This window comes from Limanda limanda, chromosome 21, assembly GCF_963576545.1.
Source record: "Limanda limanda chromosome 21, fLimLim1.1, whole genome shotgun sequence".
Taxonomy (NCBI): domain Eukaryota; kingdom Metazoa; phylum Chordata; class Actinopteri; order Pleuronectiformes; family Pleuronectidae; genus Limanda; species Limanda limanda.
The window spans coordinates 11,951,171-11,965,739 of NC_083656.1; the positions used below are offsets into that span (position 1 = coordinate 11,951,171).

Consider the following 14,569-nt stretch of genomic DNA (forward strand, 5'->3'; position numbering starts at 1 on the left):
TTCACAAGGCCGGATTTCTTTGGGGGCCTTTCATGGAGAAAAGCAGCAGAATGAGCAGCACCACCTAGTGATGGTGTGTGAACGCAGCAGGGAGTCACACCCCATGTTTAGACACTTGAAACCGGTTATCCAGATGGATTCATATGGAAACAGAATTAGTGAAACTGCTTTTGATTCATGTGATATCAGGGGAATACATGTTTAAAACTACAGATGATATAGATGTGAGATCTACAACTTAAAACTGTGCAATCTGAATTATCTGAAGATGGGATTTCCAGTTTCCTTAGTGGAGAGATGAATTAGCACTCTGGGATCGCCCTCCCTCCTGTTTGCCATGCAGTCTTTGGAGATGTGTGATCTCCTCCTTATACCTGCAGGTTGCATCAATGTTCAGTACAATGCTCTTATAAAATGAAACATTACATGACTTACACGTTAAAGGGATAGTTCACCGAAAAATGAAACTTCACTCATTATCAACTCAACACTATGCGAATGGAGGGGTTGGAAACTGGTTCACCCCTAAAACTTCTAAATTGTTTTGTGGACTCTAAACCCCCCCCCTCCCCCCCCATTGGCACAGTAGCGAGTAGATGATGAGTGAATTTTCATTTTTCCGTGAACTATCCCTATCAGTGACCTCCTGACCTGCCCAGGTGGTTGTTGACGTAGTCCTGCAACTCAGACACCTGCGCCTCTGCAACTGTCGCCCTGGTGATGAGAAGAGCTCGCTCCTTCTCAAAGCTTACCTGTTAGAGAGAAAAGCTTCAAATCACCATTATCATAAAAAAGATTGTAAGATTTTCACTATTTTACAAATGTTAAAATCTGAAATTGAAATGGCAGAGAGGCTTGTTTACCAGCGTAGAGTCTGTGATCTCCTTTAGCTGTGTCCTCACGACCGTCCAGGGTTCCTCACATGTCTGCTCCACTTTCACCGGCCTGATAAAGTGACAGTTTGCATATTTTTCACACACCCCACAGCTGTTCTCTTTTTATTTTGTCATATGATAAAGTGCAAAAATGTCACTCACTCCAGACATCTGGAATTCTGAGCAGGCATCTTTAGGGCGGCCACCTGGAAACAGGAAAGACAGAGTGAATCATCACAAACACAGAAATGTCAAAGTCAATGTAAACTAATAAACTAAATCTGTACCAATCAATGTTTTTCTTGCCTGAGAACCTTCTCGGCAATTTGTTTAACATATATTGAATTGAATAAGATTTTCTGCTTTGCGTTAAAATTAGCTCTTCTTAATTTTTTTTTTTTTAAATGAGTTTTTTCTCTCTCTTGCCACATTGCCCTTTCTGCTGAGCTGTCCAACATAGTTCCTTGTACCGTTGACCTTCTGTTAACTGAAACTGAAACTAAAATCTAACAACTTCTTTAAAAGAAAATGTAAAATAAAGTGACAATCAAATAATATTTAACATCAACAAACATTACATCCATCGATGCTGTAACATGATCTGAAATCCACCTCTACAACAATCATCCCTTATGTTTCTGTATTACAGTTCACCGCCTGCTATTTGGCTTTATAATAGGACACAAAGAAGAATCCCCACAGACCCAAATACAAACATTCAGCAGACAAAACAAAAGCACATCGATCCACTTCAAAGCAGCCATCTTTCTTTCTCTCTACCTGCTCCAGGGCCGCCTGCAGCTGAGCCTCCAGCCGCGCCTTGTCCTGACGGACACGCTGCAGCTCGCTCTCGCTTTCCTCCCTCAGCTCAGTGAGCTCCAGGCTGAAACTGGCCTCTGGAAGTCCGGGGTCAAGTCCGCACTCTGGTTTGCCCAACACCTGCTCCCTCTGAACCCTAAAAGCAAAATCTACAGAGTCTGGTGATTTTCTGTGTTTTCTAGTGTCAACAAATCTCATTAAAAGACCAAAACCAATGATAAATGGATCCTTCTATAAGTTTTGACTGATTACCGAACTAGTTGTTGACAAACAAACAGACTGCGTGTTACCTGTATGCGATGAGCAGTGCATGATGGGTCTTAGTGACCTTCTGCAGTCTCTTCTTGTAGGAGCGAGCAGCAGAAGCCAGCTGCTCCTCTCTGGCCCGGTAGGAGGAACGCACATCCTGCAGCAGGTTTTCCACAAACACCCTCATCTTAGTTCCCTCTGAGGGAGGTTTCCCATCTCCGACTCCATCAATGTAGTCCTGGATTCAAGACGAGTGATACAGTAAGATGAGGGACTTGTCCTGGGACTTGTCATGTCGCCATGTTGTGTTCACTGCTCACCGCCAAGTCCTGCACATAGCACACCAGCCGGGACCGGAACTCCTCGTTCAGCTCTTTGACCTGAAGCTGCAGCTTTGAGTTTTCTTCTTCTGCCTCCTTCGCTTGGCTCTGAGAGCACATCAGGGCCTTGGGGGGGAAAGTTATACAGACATTTCAATTTGAACACATTTACACTGTTTTAACCTCCTATTGAAATTAGTATTAAGAGTAATTTAGAAGCTGAATGTTGAACAGTGTCTACAGACAGCAATATTAGGACTATTTACCTGATTACAATGATTACATGACTTACTATTCCATTCGTATTCCTGTTTACATGTTACAGAGCAAAGTCTGAATATGACGTCAAGCTAAGTAGCTATGAAAGGATAATAGTGATTAAAACATGTACGTGTCTATATAATGTGACAAACATCATAATACTTTTAATTTTATTCTTGTTTATTCCGAGTATGACCTGTGGGTTAAGGAGATTTTCAGTGATTTACCATAAGAAAGGATAAGTGAAGTAATTGTCCTGCATCATTTACCATCGGGACCCAAATGTTCACGATTGAAAGGCCAGTATGTGTTTGAATGGAAGCAAAATGAGTGATAGTATCTGCAGCAGCTTTACCAGCGTCCTGTCAGTCAGAATCTGGAACCGTTCATGCTCACCGCATTCTGCTCAGACAGTTTCACCCGGCTGTCACGGATCACCCCCCTGCTCTCCTGGTGCTCTTTGCTCACGGCCGCCCTGATGACCAGACACAGGCGAGACCACAAGAGAGCGGCGACCGATGCCACAGACGACCACATCACAGGAGGAAGTAGAGAGACCACATCACACACAGGGAATCGAACCACAGCTCAAAACAAAAAATCAAAGAGGGGACCGCAGAGCAGAGGCATGTGGGTAAAACCAATCCCAACATGGGTTTGGCTGTTTGATGACTGGAGACATGAAAGATGAGGATGTTTCCTCTTAATTAAGCTTGTGCACGAGTAAATGACAAACATCGGTGGGGCCTCACAGTTTCTCCTCCAGGTTCCTCTGCTGCTCCATGTAACCATCTTTCAGCTTCTCCAGCATCTCTTTCATTTCATCCTGGTTGCCAAGAAGCTACGTGACAACAGAGAAAAAACAGGGAGAAGCAGTTACTGGGACTGTGGTTAGGTACTGGTACCTGTAAAACATGTGGAGCTGGTCACGGTTGGCCAAAAGCAATCATAGTGACTTTGATACTGAAATACTCACAGTTTCTTTCATAGTTTTTTGTTCCTTGTCCAACGCTGCCAAATCTTCAGTCTGTTAAGAAAATAACATAGAATTGGAGATTTGACCTAAAAAAAGCATTAACAAGTTTTCAATACTGCTAATAGAGCTCCTCATAATAAAACAGACCTCTTCATAATAAAAGCCCAATCAAATTCTATTTGTATGGCCCATATTCACAAATCACAATGTGTCTTTAGTTCTCAAAAAGTCATCTCCTTTACTTTACCCTCAACAAGACTGAGTAAAAACTACCAAAAGAAACCTTATTAACAGAAGACGAAAACACGTAGTAACTTCAGAGAGACACACATGTGAGGATCCCTCTCGCAGGACGGACAGAAGTACAATAGATACAACGTGTAACTGAATGCATCAGCAAAATCATAATATTTATAAAATTTATTAAAGAAACTGTTTGTAACATAATGGAAAACTGCATCAATGTTTTAAGTATTTGTAAATAAGAAAATGTCTTATTGGGAGCAGTGATGACAAAACGAAATGAAGGAGTTATTGTTAGTAATGGTAGAATAGGTGAAGCAAGAGATTCCACCTGAACTGTTGGACACCATCCTTTCCACCAGTCCACTGTCTCACCTTGACTCTGTTCTGTGACATGCGGCTGATCAAGGCCCGCACCCTGTCCAGCTCTCCATGGAGCCCCTGCGTGCTGGTCGTGACATTCCGCTGCTGCTCCTCCATCTGCCTGCGGAGGGCGTCCTGGGCCTGGGCCAGAGCCAGCAGCTCCACACTCAGCTCCTCGCCCTGGCTCAGCTCTTTGTCGTGGGCCTGGGCCAGAACCTGGTAGCTCTTCCTCAGAGCGGCGAAGTCCTCCGTCAGGTCTCGGCCGCTTCTCTCTCCGGCCGTCAGACGAGCGTCAGCCGACTGAAGTCCCCTGGACAGTTTGTCTCGCTGCAGCTCCAGCTCTGTTATCACGCTGTTTTGGTTCAATATCTAAAGACGGCAAAGAAAGTGCAGCAGGGGTGTTAACCATAGACTGTATCAAAGATGGCTGACATTACGACTCCCCAGAAGTGAAGCCAAAGTGTCTCAATCGCCCCCTGGAGGCTGGCTGCAGTATAGGTATTAAACAATCAAATAAAATGAAATTTTAAGGTACGTCTTCACACTGAAGTGTTAATTCTTCTGGTTAGTTTGATTTTTATTTCAGAGTTTATGCTGTATAAACAGGGTGAAACATTAGTTTACCCACTTTTGAATTCATTTCTACACTTTAAACCAACTCTCACCTTGTTTTTCAGCTCAAACGCCTCCTCCTCAAATCGCTCTCTCATCCTGTTGGTCTGAATCTTTTCCTCCACCAGCTCCTTCGATATCTGAAAGAACGAGATGAGGGAAGACAGCTCCCTCCGGCGCTTAACCGAACATTGAATCTTTAATTAATGCAGAACACATAGTTCGTATTCTCTACCTTTAGTTTTTCCTCTTCACTCCGGACCAGCCTGCAGGACAGGTCTGTGTTGGAGCCAGCCAGGTGGCCCAGTCTGCTCTCCAGGTAGCCCACTTTGGCAAAGAGGCGTTCATTCTTCTCACGTAGCTGGAACTGAGAGGAGGTGAAGTGATAATGGTGCAGTTCCCTTTTAAAAATCAGTGCCCATCTTAATTCACAATTTACTTTAAGCCACCTATTAAGCATGTCTAAGCAGTATATGAAATGATAAATAGTTTATAATAAACACAAGGATATTTTAAAAAGTCATATTAAGACATGTTATATATTATGTGGCTGTGTTTTAGTGCTGTGTCTTTTTATCTGTATCTATTTTTCATTTTGGTTTATACAGCAGCCTCCACCTCAAGCAGCCTACAGGTGGCGCTATAGTTTCTGACAAATACAAATATATCAAATATATATAAACTTTCATCTGCCTACAGCTATTGTTTGAAGCCATTTATTACAAGTTTATTTCCTGTTTATAAGCGCCAAAAGTGTTTGGCCACGAACAAAATATGTGGCCAAAATTTCGGAAGTAAAAAGTGCACATTATGACGACAACATATTTAACTCACATTTTCTTCGGTCAGAGCTTGAAGTCTCTCTTGAAGTTCTTTTGAATTAGGCTGCTGGTCCTGAGTGTCCATCTTTATTCAGTGTGTGCTGCCGGTGGCCCTCACTGTATCCACCAACAGTATGTTGCCATGGTTTCAAAAACACAAACAAAGCTGGTCTGCCTTCGTAGTTCATTTCATGCCAAACATTACAGTTTATTTATTGAAACAACAGCAACACAAAATGCTACAGTACAAACCATCCGCTTTCCCCACCAGCTTCACACTAAACTAATCCTGTTGAGGACTCAACATGTTGACAGTTAAAAAGTTAGTTTACACTGCTGTCTTCCGCTGTATCAAAACAATACAGACTGTGTAGGAAACTGTGACTGCTGTGTTAAAGTCTAAATGTGATTTTTCCAAGCTGATAGAGAAAAAAGTAAACAAGGCCCAGCTTCAGCTTTTTTTGTGTAAAAGGAATTAATTGAACAGACTATACTTTAACATGCAATATTAGGTCAACACAGTTGTTATTACACCAAAGGTTTCACAGACTCAATGAATGTAAAGAGTAACACCTATCTTCATCTACTAAAAAGGCCTATAGCGCCCCCTTGCTGCCACAGTTTGTGCAACTATGCACTTTTGGCATGAAGATGTAAAATCTAACTTTTATGGGGTGTGTATAGGGAATGTTGCACTAAAAAGACCTCTGGTGCCCTCTTGTTTCCACAGTTGGGGAAACTTCAGGCCATGCACCCATTACAAGAGAGAAAATATTATGGGGACCCCCCCTTTGTCCCAATGCTATTTATTTTTTAAACTTCTGTTTATGTATGTCAGTGCATTACGTCTAATACTATTGCTACTTCCACTGCTACTACTAGCACTTGTTATGGCAATTTTACGTCGTCATCAGGAATAAAGAGTGAATCAAACAAACAGTTAGCCTGTCTTTAATAAAGAAGCTCCGGACACAATCACACTGAGAGCAAGGCTGTCTGCTTGAGAGTGCAATGAGTCTCTCAGGAAATGGCAGTTATGAAGGCCCCCCAAGTTCCGCAAAACACTCAGAGGGACTTTACAAAAAAACATGAACAGCACACATGGACAGGCAGATCATCTGATCACAGCATTGATAACATCATAATGAAACTTAAGATTCAGCATTTGAAACAGGAACTTTGACTAGACAGTGTCTTGACAAGGATTTTACTTTGCGTACGCCATTTCCGTCTTTTCTGCTTACGTACACTTTTAGTCTGAATCCTACGCAGAGGCTAATCCTAAATTCCGATTGGCTCAGAGGATGTCCCCGCCTCACAGTTTGTCCTCGACTCACCTGGTTTCCGTCTCTATGTGGAGAAAGGAGCTCATTTACCTTCAGCCCAGCAAAGAGGAATACACCACCGCTCACCATGTTCACTGTACTTTCCCTGCTTCTACTGACAGGAGCACACAGCGCGAAGGCAAGTGAGTTAAAGTCCACGTTTCTACTTTGTTTTATTGTATTTAGTCGATTTGAAGTTTAATAACGTTTCAAAGTCATGATTTGAAAGTTCATGCTAGTGACGCATATTCTAGTCTACTCCAATACAATCAACACACATTGTTATAAACACAAAACACAAATTCATCTCTAATGTAAATGATGTCGGTGAAAAGAAGCAGGGAGACAAAGAATCAGGACGAGGCTGCCTCCATGATGAATAAATGACGGATGTCTGTTAATACCTTCTAATGTGATAACATCTGCACTGTAGCCGGACTGCTTGATGTGAGTCTGTCACAGATATGAAGGTTTCAGCCTTTATGTTTGCACACATGCACCAAGTGTAATTTTACAGATAAACAAAGAAGATGTGCATTTATCTTCACATTTAAAAAAAATATTTAAAAAACCACACGTTAATTTTCTGAATTCAAGTTCTGTTTGGATGCATTATTAGATTCCAAGTTATTTAAAATGAAGCTTATGTTCAGCATTTAAACAAGTCTCAATTACATGTCTTTGTCATAAGTATTTGACTTTGACATCTTAGGAATCAGTGCCAAACACACAGATGAATTATTTTCAGTCGATTGATCTGAATCAGCAATGTTTTTGACAACCTAATGAACATGTTGTCATATTGTTATTGTTGTCAAATATTGTCTGAGTCTATACATTTAAAAAATATTCAAACCCTTCCTGTAACAATGTCCCACTTTGTTTTGTTAACTGGGTACAGTATAAATATATATGTGTTTATGGGGATAACTAAATATATATAAAGAGAGAGAAATCAATTTTTTAAAGACTCTAAGAATAAAAGTATCATCGAGTAACTGGTAATTGAATATTCAAAGTAAAAAGTGTCTGGACTCTGGAGCAGACATTTTATCTATGAATGTGTTTTTGTGTTTGTTTACCTCACAACAGCTGAAGTTGTTGTTAGTGATTTATAAAACAGTCTGAAAACTAAAGTCATGACTTGAACTTTTTCTTGCAGGGATTCACTCTCTGAAGGATTTCCTCACTGGGTCCTCTCAAGTCCAAAACCTTCCAGAGTTTGTGGGTGTTGGTTTGGTTAATGAAGTTCCGATCGGATACTATGACAGCAACACAAAGAAAGTAGAACCCAAACAGGACTGGATGTTAAAGGCAACTGATAAACAGTACTGGGAGAGGCACACTCTGCTTGCTTTTGGTTCACAGCAGGACTTCAAAGTCAACATGGAAATCTTAAAGGAACGCTTCAACCAAACTCAAGGTTTGTTTACATTTCACTCTCTAATAATAATACAACACACATACAATCTCACTCACACACACTCATTCACACACATGAACACACACACACAATCAAATGAACACTCACACAAACGCACGCACACACACACACATCACACTGACACACTCACACACATATACACAGACATTTCATGAATTAGATTTGAACCAAATATTTACTAATTAATGTGTTTGTTTCTTAAATATTAGTTTGTTGCTTTTCGTACTTTTTGATGAATTAAAAACAGTCACATACATTTCACTACTTTCTGATATTTTCTTCAGTTTAAACAAGTAATTGATTATTTTTAAAAATACAAGATCAACAAGAATGATAAGTTTGAACCTTAAATATATAAAATAAACAGTAGAACAACAGGTGAACGTCCCTGTGTTTACCACAGTGTGGCCACAAAGTAATAAACATAGCAGAGAATTACACGTTAGATTAGATTCATCCAAACACAGAGTCAGAGCCAGAAGACATTTATATACTGTAGTGCTGAAAAATTTAACTTATGACCTGATCAGCAGAAAATAATAAAGATCAACAACTGTGAATGAGTTTGTATCAATAAACTCAGTGGAAAGATGTGTTGTTGGTCAGAGAAGAACTCATGAAACTCAGGAGCAGATCAGGGGCTGATCCAGGATTAGCTTTTATCTCTTTAGGGTTTTCAACGTTTTCCACGATTTTCAGAGAGAAACTCGCTAATCACGATGAAACAAATAAAAGACGTTTAGAGGACTGATGTTTATGAGTGACTGTTGGGCCTTGGTGGAGGTTTGTACTCCACTAAGGGAGGTTCCAGTGTGTGTGTGTGTGTCTGCGCAGACTCACCAAAATTATTTATGAAATTAAAAATAATAATAATAAATAAATAAAAAAACACAGTAGGATATTTTCAACTTATATATTTATTTTTGTTAATAAACTAACTAACTTACTCAATCCCTCATTTGTTTTACTAGTTAATGGCCTGATCCAAGATAAAAGAGAGCTGCTACCCTGAGCTGCTTGCTGCAGTTCCCTGTCTTTCTGCTTTTGGAATCTCTCTTTTGTTGGCATTATGCTGCAAATTTTGTAAATGAGATAAATCAGTGTTGTGTATAATAATCAAGAGTGATTTACATAATCTCTATAAAGCTGGCAACACAGTACACATACATTTTTTTTTACTGTTTTCTGACAGAGTTGAAGCATAAGCAGCATTACACTAATAATATACCACAATATACCTCTCTAGACTGTCATGTAGCTCATCTTAAGACTAAGACTTAAGACTTTATTTCAATAATTACGATTTCAAATGAAACAAAACTAGTGAACTTGTCTAATTTGTAGAACAGTAAAACTGCCTTTAAATTGTCTGCCTGCCTGCCTGCCTGTTTGCCTGCCTGCCTGCCTGCCTGCCTGCCTGTCTGCCTGTCTGTCTGTCTGTCTGTCTGTCTGTCTGTCTGTCTGTCTGTCTGTCTGTCTGTCTGTCTGTCTGTCTGTCTGTCTGTCTGTCTGTCTGTCTGTCTGTCTGTCTGTCTGTCTGTCTGTCTGTCTGTCTGTCTGTCTGTCTGTCTGTCTGTCTGTCTGTCTGTCTGTCTGTCTGTCTGTCTGTCTGTCTGTCTGTCTGTCTGTCTGTCTGTCTGTCTGTCTGTCTGTCTGTCTGTCTGTCTGTCTGTCTGTCTGTCTGTCTGTCTGTCTGTCTGTCTGTCTGTCTGTCTGTCTGTCTGTCTGTCTGTCTGTCTGTCTGTCTGTCTGTCTGTCTGTCTGTCTGTCTGTCTGTCTGTCTGTCTGTCTGTCTGTCTGTCTGTCTGTCTGTCTGTCTGTCTGTCTGTCTGTCTGTCTGTCTGTCTGTCTGTCTGTCTGTCTGTCTGTCTGTCTGTCTGTCTGTCTGTCTGTCTGTCTGTCTGTCTGTCTGTCTGTCTGTCTGTCTGTCTGTCTGTCTGTCTGTCTGTCTGTCTGTCTGTCTGTCTGTCTGTCTGTCTGTCTGTCTGTCTGTCTGTCTGTCTGTCTGTCTGTCTGTCTGTCTGTCTGTCTGTCTGTCTGTCTGTCTGTCTGTCTGTCTGTCTGTCTGTCTGTCTGTCTGTCTGTCTGTCTGTCTGTCTGTCTGTCTGTCTGTCTGTCTGTCTGTCTGTCTGTCTGTCTGTCTGTCTGTCTGTCTGTCTGTCTGTCTGTATCCCTCTCCCTCTCTCTCTCTCTTCATTAAACATGACAAACGTCAGTTAAAAGCTGGACAAGGCTTTGAAATCACGGTTTTCTTTTTTTGTTTATTTTTTAGGAAACGTCGGACCAGTTGCGACATAATGTTTTCAGCGGCGCTAATGTTGTGGTTAATTTATCACCAAACAACTTCGGGGGATTGCACACACACCGTCATTACTGTTTGTCTGATGCTGCAGGTCAGAGAAGAAGTGGCTGAAGCCGTTTGGCGCTCAGCACTGCATGAGGAGGAGGGGGAGGAGGAGGAGGGAGGGGCGCGGCGGGGGCTTGTGAGCGCCGCGGAGCATGTCGAGCGAAATTCTCACAAGAACTCAAACTTGTGTTTCTCTCTCTGTGTGTGTGTGGTGGAGATGTGATAACAGCTCAGATCTCTGTCTCTCTCTCAGGTCTTCACATTTACCAGCGGATGTCTGGATGTGAATGGAACGATGAGACTGGAGATGTTAAAGGTTTTATGCAGTTTGGTTATGATGGAGAAGACTTCATATCATTGGACCTGCAGACAGAGACGTGGATCGCTCCAACACCAAAGAGTTTTATCACCAAACTGGAGTGGGATCAGGATAAAGCTAATCTCGCATTTATTAAGTACTACTACACCCAGGAGTGTCCTTCCTGGCTGAAGATGTTCCTGGAGCAGGGGAGGAGCTCTCTGCTGAGAACAGGTGACAGAACACAGAACCTCCATCAACTGAATGTTCCTCTCTCTCTCTCTCTCTCTCTCTCTCTCTCTCTCTCTGGCTGCAAGCATCATGCTCTCGGGTGGTCCGTCCGTCCCATTGCTTTGAACACGATGTCTCCAGAATGCCTTGAGGGAATTTCCTCAAATTTAGGACAAACATTCACTTTGACTCACAAATGATCTGAATACATTTTGTTGGACAAGGGTCAAAAGGTCAAGGTCACGGTAGCAGCACAAGGTATGTTTATGTTTTTTTGAACATGATATCATAATATCAGATTCAGATTCGGTACAAACTGTCACATGGACTCAACGATGCCTGGAGGTCAAAGGTCAAGGTCGAAGTTACCTCATGTTTCTGTGAATGTGACATAATAGCATAGCCCAGTTCACTTGGAGTCACTGATGAATGGATTAGACCGGGTCCTCTGAAGGAAGCCGTCCCTGAATTGAGACCCAGCCGGATTGCCTCCCTCCTCACTTCCCGACCGACCTGCAATCACTTTGCACTTTATCAGAAAATACCAACATTAATCAGAAGTGATCAGGACCTGTCCACTACAGGAAGTGTACTTGATAAATACTGTGATATAACTTTAATGTCATATCGTCCACCCCAGTGTCTTTGCAGCAGCTCAGCCCTCACTCTCACTCACATCTCACAGTTTGTTCACTTGTCTTGTATATTAACAGACATGACTAATGCAAAATAAATGGAATCGAACAGAAATTATATTTGTATAAGTGTGCAATACATTATAATAAACCATAAACTGTCTTTCTTTTTCCTCCCCAGAGCTTCCCAGGATTTCTCTCCTCCAGAAGTCTCCCTCCTCTCCAGTCACCTGCCACGCTACAGGTTTCTTCCCCGACAGTGCCATTTTGTTCTGGAGGAAAGATGGGGAGGATCTTCATGAGGACGTGTACAGCGGAGAGGTTCTCCCCAACCATGACGGGACCTTCCAGATGAGCGCTGATCTGAAGGTTTCATCCATCTCCCCTGAAGACTGGAGGAGGTACGACTGTGTGTTCCAGATCTCTGGTGTGAAGGACTACATCGTCACCAAACTGGACAAAGACTCAGTCGAGTCCAACAGAGGTGAGACTGGAACCAGTGGTGACGCTGGGAAACACACATTTCATCTACAGTAACAGTCCTGCAGGTCATGTTTGCTGATGTGTAGCAGGAGAAGTTTTCTTTCATCAATGTATATGAATAAATTTAGATCAGTGTTTAACCAGTGCATGTGCCCTACCTTCATCATCATGTGACCCTGAACAATTATGTTAATTGTAATGTGTCTGCAACAGTGTCTCAGGATATTTTAGCTCCATTTCTGGAAAGTGGGAGGAAGTGGAGACGTGTCGTCTGTGTTTATTTCCATTAGTCTATGATCTCAACATGTAAACATTTTAGTCACTGTTAAGACTCGTCTGCTGCTCTGTTGTAGAAGATGAGTCGATGAAATGATTTAGTTACTGGAAGTTAAGTTGAAGTCAAACCAGTGTGAATAAGCACAGATACAGTCATTATGTACAGATGAAAACTGAAAGTAGAAAACAACAGCAGTGTCTGTGTGTGTTCGTTGTGTCTCAGGAAGATTCAGGGAGATTCTTGTCGTCCAACCTGCTTCATCTGTTCAGGTTGTGATACTTTTTTTATTCCGCTCAACAGAGAAGCCCATCAGCGTGACCACCATCATCATCATCATCGCTGCAGTGATCGCTCTCGCTGTCGTCATCGCTGTCATTGGACTCATCGTGTACAGGAAGAAGAAAGGTGAGAGACCAACACAGAAGCTTTGTCCAATATTCTTCTGGTGTTTTGATTTCAGACTTTCTAATTAATGCTCATTCAGATCAAACCTCACGAAACAAACTTCAGTTCCTCACACACCAATATCTGTTTCAAGAGCTGCAGGGTTCTGTTGTGCAATAATTTGCTATAATAATTAATAAGTTTCAGGCCCATGACTACCCATGAAGGCCGAAAACCATCCACAAAAACCATGTCCCAACAGTTCACACAAAGTTTTCTAACTTCCCTCTGCACCATAGACTGTTTACAAAAAGCTCTGCACACAGCGTAAAAACACAGGGAAAAACATGACACCTGTTTGTGTTTTTACTGTAATAACTGAAATAATTTGTTTTTTTATTTTTATTTCAGCCCAAGGTATCTCACCTGGTAAGTCAAACTTCTATTTCTATTCTGATTTCTTTTTATACTAACATGCTTTATGAGGACATCACCTCATGTTTGCCCAGCAGCTGACACTACTAACATGTCCAGTTTTATAAAACTCCCCCAACACCTTTGGTCCACTTTGTACTGGTCCACACCGGCGACAGTCAGAGAAGCGCTATGTTTTCAGGCTGTTCATCTGTTCGTCCCCATCTTGTGAACACGATATCTCAGGAATGCCTCGAGGGAATTTCTTCAAATTTGCCACAAATGTTCGATAAGGCCTTGTCTACACTACTGCCCATATTTATTACAATGGATACGAGGCTCCCCACAGGAACCTGACCCATTGCAGGACTCTAGTAAACCCTCTGTAGATTAGATAGTGTACATTTTGTGCTGAAGATTGTTTTCAGGACTGTTCCCTGCAGTGTTGGTGGTTTGTAATAAAAGTGTCTGTTCAGAGGAGAATGGACTAACGATGTGTTTCTGACCTCACAGCTGTAAAAGATCCAGGAGCCTCACAGCCGCTGAGATCAGGTGAACAAGGTTCTAATTCTCCAAGTGAGACGTCCTCCTGAACACATTGAGTTGCTTCATCTGTTAAACAAAACTGCCTCAACCTAAGTGCAAAGTAACATATGTCTGTTCATGTGTAAAATCTCATGTGTTTTAATTAGAAATACAAAAATCTGCTGAGAGCAAGGCACAGATCAGAAACCTTCACGTTAATACAATTTCACCAAAGTGCACATTATGAAGACAACAGATTTAACTCAAACTTTCTCTTGAAGTTCTTTTGAATTAGGCTGCTGGTCCTGAGTGTCCATCTTTATTTAGTTTTACAAAGCTGGTCTGCCTTCGTACTTCATTTCATACAAAACATTTCAGTTTATTTATTGAAACAACAGCAACACAAAATGCTACAGTACAAACCATCTGCTTTCCCCACCAGCTTCACACTAAACTAATCCTGTCGAGGACTCAAAATGTTGACAGTTAGAAACTTAGTTTACGCTGTTGTCTTCCGCTGTATCACAACAATACAGATTGTGTAGGAATTGATTTTTCCATTTATTTTTCCAAGCTGATAAAGAAAAAACAAGGCCCAGCTTCAGCTTTTCTTGTGTAAAATGAATTGAATGGACAGAGTATACTTTGACATGAAATATTGGGTCAA

General features: G+C 41.6%; 2 protein-coding genes across 2 annotated transcripts; one reads left to right on the forward strand and one right to left on the reverse strand.

Annotated features, from left to right (window-relative positions):
* Window positions 1-286: 286 nt before the first annotated feature.
* Window positions 287-5,624, reverse strand: ccdc78 (coiled-coil domain containing 78). Its single transcript, XM_061094375.1, has 14 exons — window positions 5,553-5,624; window positions 4,954-5,085; window positions 4,772-4,858; window positions 4,119-4,475; window positions 3,501-3,551; window positions 3,277-3,365; window positions 2,921-2,999; window positions 2,264-2,389; window positions 1,985-2,181; window positions 1,656-1,830; window positions 1,038-1,081; window positions 864-945; window positions 652-752; window positions 287-374 (listed from the first exon to the last, which is right to left on the reverse strand). The coding sequence occupies exons 1-14, from the start codon at window positions 5,622-5,624 to the stop codon at window positions 287-289; spliced, it is 1,680 nt and encodes a 559-aa protein (XP_060950358.1).
* A 1,304-nt stretch (window positions 5,625-6,928) lies between these two features.
* Window positions 6,929-14,038, forward strand: LOC133028388 (major histocompatibility complex class I-related gene protein-like). Its single transcript, XM_061095583.1, has 7 exons — window positions 6,929-7,007; window positions 8,027-8,287; window positions 10,909-11,187; window positions 12,001-12,303; window positions 12,880-12,984; window positions 13,375-13,392; window positions 13,891-14,038. Exons 1-7 carry the CDS (start codon window positions 6,953-6,955, stop codon window positions 13,968-13,970), a joined length of 1,101 nt encoding a protein of 366 aa, XP_060951566.1. The 5' UTR covers window positions 6,929-6,952; the 3' UTR covers window positions 13,971-14,038.
* Window positions 14,039-14,569: the final 531 nt, after the last annotated feature.

What these genes read in the sequence shown, in the direction of transcription:
- LOC133028388 (XM_061095583.1), top strand. Translation starts at nt 6,953, where the DNA reads ATGTTCACTGTACTTTCCCTGCTTCTACTGACAGGAGCACACAGCGCG. An exon ending in AGCACACAGCGCGAAGGCAA is followed by an intron (nt 7,008 to 8,026) that starts GTGAGTTAAAGT and finishes TTTTTCTTGCAG; the next exon opens with GGATTCACTCTCTGAAGGAT. An exon ending in GAGCTCTCTGCTGAGAACAG is followed by an intron (nt 11,188 to 12,000) that starts GTGACAGAACAC and finishes TTTCCTCCCCAG; the next exon opens with AGCTTCCCAGGATTTCTCTC.
- ccdc78 (XM_061094375.1), bottom strand. Translation starts at nt 5,624, where the DNA reads ATGGACACTCAGGACCAGCAGCCTAATTCAAAAGAACTTCAAGAGAGA. An exon ending in AGGAACCTGGAGGAGAAACT is followed by an intron (nt 3,000 to 3,276) that starts GTGAGGCCCCAC and finishes TCTGGTCATCAG; the next exon opens with GGCGGCCGTGAGCAAAGAGC. An exon ending in TGCAGGCGGCCCTGGAGCAG is followed by an intron (nt 1,082 to 1,655) that starts GTAGAGAGAAAG and finishes TCCTGTTTCCAG; the next exon opens with GTGGCCGCCCTAAAGATGCC.